Raw genomic sequence first — 3,296 nt, forward strand, 5'->3', positions numbered from 1 at the left:
TTGTTACTTCAGTCAGGCTGTCACAGCATCAATCTTTCTTTTTTTAAATGTGCTATTTGGTCACGTCTACTGTTTTTACTATTGCTTTTGTAGATGTTTTTAATTCGTTTTTTAGTTTAATGATGTGCTCCTCCACTTGCATTGAGATCTCCCTGGTCTTCATATGGGTAGTTTCGTTCACAGAGATGTCAAATACAAACTTGATTTCCTGTGTCATTTGTCTTGAATTAAGAAAGGAATGCGGCTGGCCTTTTCCATGTCCAAAAGGTCCAAGTACTTTGGAGCGCCTGAAAATGGAGGCACTCTGCACAAAATGGCTACAATTCCTAAATGGTAATTGCTATTTGTGAAACCCATTAAATTAAAGATGAAAGTATACACTTTAATCATATTACACATTCTATTTCAAATCCATTGTGGCGGTGTGGTGCTGATGTACGTGGCGCAGTTGCATGCTGTTATTTTTCAGTTTTGCACAGTATCAATGGTTTTTAGATTTGTGACGTTATAGTGGTGGTACTAACTCATTCCTTGCTGTGGACGTTTATATTTGTCAACCGGAATCCAACCGTTTGAAGAAGAAAATATTCGGCAAGTGTGTTTCTCAGCGAGCACAGGTTTTGTGTTGAAGATAAAGATTAGGTGGGGGGGACCTCGGCTTGTCAGGTCGATTATGAGGGAGAGATGCCAATACAGTTTCGGTTTGGACAAGTTAAGGCACTTGACACATTAATTGGATCATTGTACAATTATGATATTTATTATTTTTAGGGGGAGCTGTTTTAATCAAAATGGCATGCTATGTTCCAGCTTTAATCTCCACAATGTCAACCAGTGAGAGCGCTGATCTGAGCAGCTGGACAGAGGCCACGCCCACAAACATGACCTGTGTGGAGAAGGATTTGTCGGTGACCGCTTCGGTTGTCTCCATGACCGTCGGTATCCTGTCCAACAGCCTGGCCTTCTTCATCCTGCTCAAATCCTCCAAACGCATGCCACCGAAATCCAAGGCGCCCTTCTCTGTGTTCGCCACCAGCCTGGTGGTCACGGACCTGCTGGGCCACCTGGTCAATGGCTCCGTGGTGCTTCACGTCTACAGCTTGCGCAAGCATTGGGAAACGTTCGACCCCCACGGGAGAGTGTGCAACCTCTTTGGCGCGACCTTGGTCTTCTTCGGTCTGAGCCCCTTGTTCCTGGGGAGCACCATGGCGATAGAGCGCTGCATCGGGGTCACCAAGCCCTTTTACCACTCCACTGGGTTAGCCTTCCGCCACACGAATAAACTGCTGTCTGTCATCTGGCTCCTGGCCGCCCTGGTGGCTGCGCTGCCGGTGGTGCTTAGGAAGTCCTACAGGTTGCAGAGCTCCAGGAGCTGGTGCTTTTACAATTTGGACAAGCCCGATGACAGGCTGGATGTGTTCCTGCCTCTGCTCTTCGCCCTGTTGGGCTTGCTGGCCCTGCTCCTCTCTATCATTTGCAATACCGTGACCAGCTGCTTTCTGCTGTTGTCCACTATCCACCGCAAGCATCACAGCAGAGGAACATCTTACCACATTGAGATGATCTGTCAGTTGATGGCCATCATGCTGGTTTCCTGTGTTTGCTGGGGGCCTTTACTGGTAAGCAGAATTACCCTAGGCCAGTGTTTTGTCAACCTTTATTGAGCCAGGGCACATACAGTGGAACCTCGGTTTACATGATTAATCAGTTCAGAAAGCTAAAATTGAATTTTATGAAAACCAAAGCAATATTTCCCATAGAAAATAATGGAAATCCAAATAATCTGTCTCAGGCACCCAGAAATATTAACAACAACAACAAACATTTTTTGGGGAGAATAACTATAGTTTTACATACAGAAAACTATGTGAAAAATATAAATGACTAATGAAATGCATAAATGAAAATTCAACTTTTACTTTTATTGAAGACTTGATGGCATATGAAAGACTGGAGAACGGAGAGCGGAGACATTTTCGTACTTTGCTACAAGTTCTTTCTTGAATTGTATTGTGTGGCGTATTTCACAACGCAAGCTTTTTTAAACAACTCAAGGCAATAAACAAGCCTCCCGCTCTGCTCGACAACACTCTGACAAGTTGGGGCAACATCAGCGTCACATCCTGTTAAAAGCCTTCAAAACAAAACTTTCACAAAATGTGGAAACACATTCACACAATTAGAATGCGTGACTAACACGGTGTCAATCATTTGTCACGCACACTCATCACAAGCATAACCCTGTAGCCTCACAAAAAAATTAAACTTCAAACCGTTATTATTTAGTGTTACAGTATAACACTGCATTGCGAATAAGGTGCTTTTCTGGGGTAACAAGGTACAGGTCAACGTGAGGCCGCGGGGTCATATACTAGCTATTCTACACTATTGACTTATTTTATGTATTACTTTGTGCAGACCCGCGTCATCCTTCTCACCTCCAAAGACGATGATGACCCAGCATCTGACAAACTTCTGTTTCTGGTGCGCATAGCCACGTGGAACCAGATCCTGGACCCTTGGGTCTACATCCTGCTGAGGAAGGCCGTTCTGAAGAAACTCTATCACATGTTGCAACGATGCTTCAGGTCCAAGTCCAGGGAGCCTGTGCGCTGGAAGCACAGCTTCCTGCGAAGCTCTGGATCCAGCCACTCCAAGTTCGGCCCACCCGCGTGCCTCTTTGACGGCTTAGTAGTGCAAAACACTCGCATCAGTTTGTCTGACGACTCTAAGACCGAATTGTTTCACGTGGTGCTATCTGTGTGGAAGAAAGGCTGAAAAAAGTGGGGAGAGGCAATGAAGGTTGACGGGGGATTATTGTCAAGTTGAAAACAGCATTCAACAGAATTTGTCCGTTAGTATGTGATTTAAATGGAGTAACTTGTGCTAATTCATGTTTGTTACAGTTGTGTGATGTGTGTAGTTCCTCGTTTTCACTATTAAATGTGTGGTTGTCCTTTTGAATGCAAATTAGAGACAAGCAGGACCAGTCTGTGGATTAGTAGGTTCATATTACAGTACTGTAATACATCATATGTATTATTATATATACAGTATGTCATCCATTGTCTTAATGTGCTTAAGCGGCTATCGTCATCACTATTGAGTCACTGTGTACAAGATCAAATGTGTTGCTATACAGTGGATTGTAGTCAATAAAAAATAAATATTAAAATATGTGATGGTCTAGTCGACACTCATAACAATTACATCTGATATGACGTTAAAAGTGTGTATGGCAAAAACAAAAACTTTTTTACTGTTAAATTACAAATACAATAATCGCATCTATAAAA

The 3,296-nt window shown here is 43.2% G+C and overlaps 1 protein-coding gene across 1 annotated transcript; it reads left to right on the forward strand.

Moving 5' to 3' along the window:
• Nucleotides 1-824: 824 nt before the first annotated feature.
• ptgfr (prostaglandin F receptor (FP)) lies at nt 825-2,778 on the forward strand. Its single transcript, XM_061684205.1, has 2 exons — nt 825-1,619; nt 2,419-2,778. The coding sequence occupies exons 1-2, from the start codon at nt 825-827 to the stop codon at nt 2,776-2,778; spliced, it is 1,155 nt and encodes a 384-aa protein (XP_061540189.1).
• Nucleotides 2,779-3,296: the final 518 nt, after the last annotated feature.

The sequence above is a fragment of the Phycodurus eques genome, chromosome 8 (genome assembly GCF_024500275.1).
Source record: "Phycodurus eques isolate BA_2022a chromosome 8, UOR_Pequ_1.1, whole genome shotgun sequence".
Classification (NCBI taxonomy): Eukaryota; Metazoa; Chordata; class Actinopteri; order Syngnathiformes; family Syngnathidae; genus Phycodurus; species Phycodurus eques.

What these genes read in the sequence shown, in the direction of transcription:
- ptgfr (XM_061684205.1), top strand. Translation starts at nt 825, where the DNA reads ATGTCAACCAGTGAGAGCGCTGATCTGAGCAGCTGGACAGAGGCCACG. An exon ending in TTTGCTGGGGGCCTTTACTG is followed by an intron (nt 1,620 to 2,418) that starts GTAAGCAGAATT and finishes TACTTTGTGCAG; the next exon opens with ACCCGCGTCATCCTTCTCAC.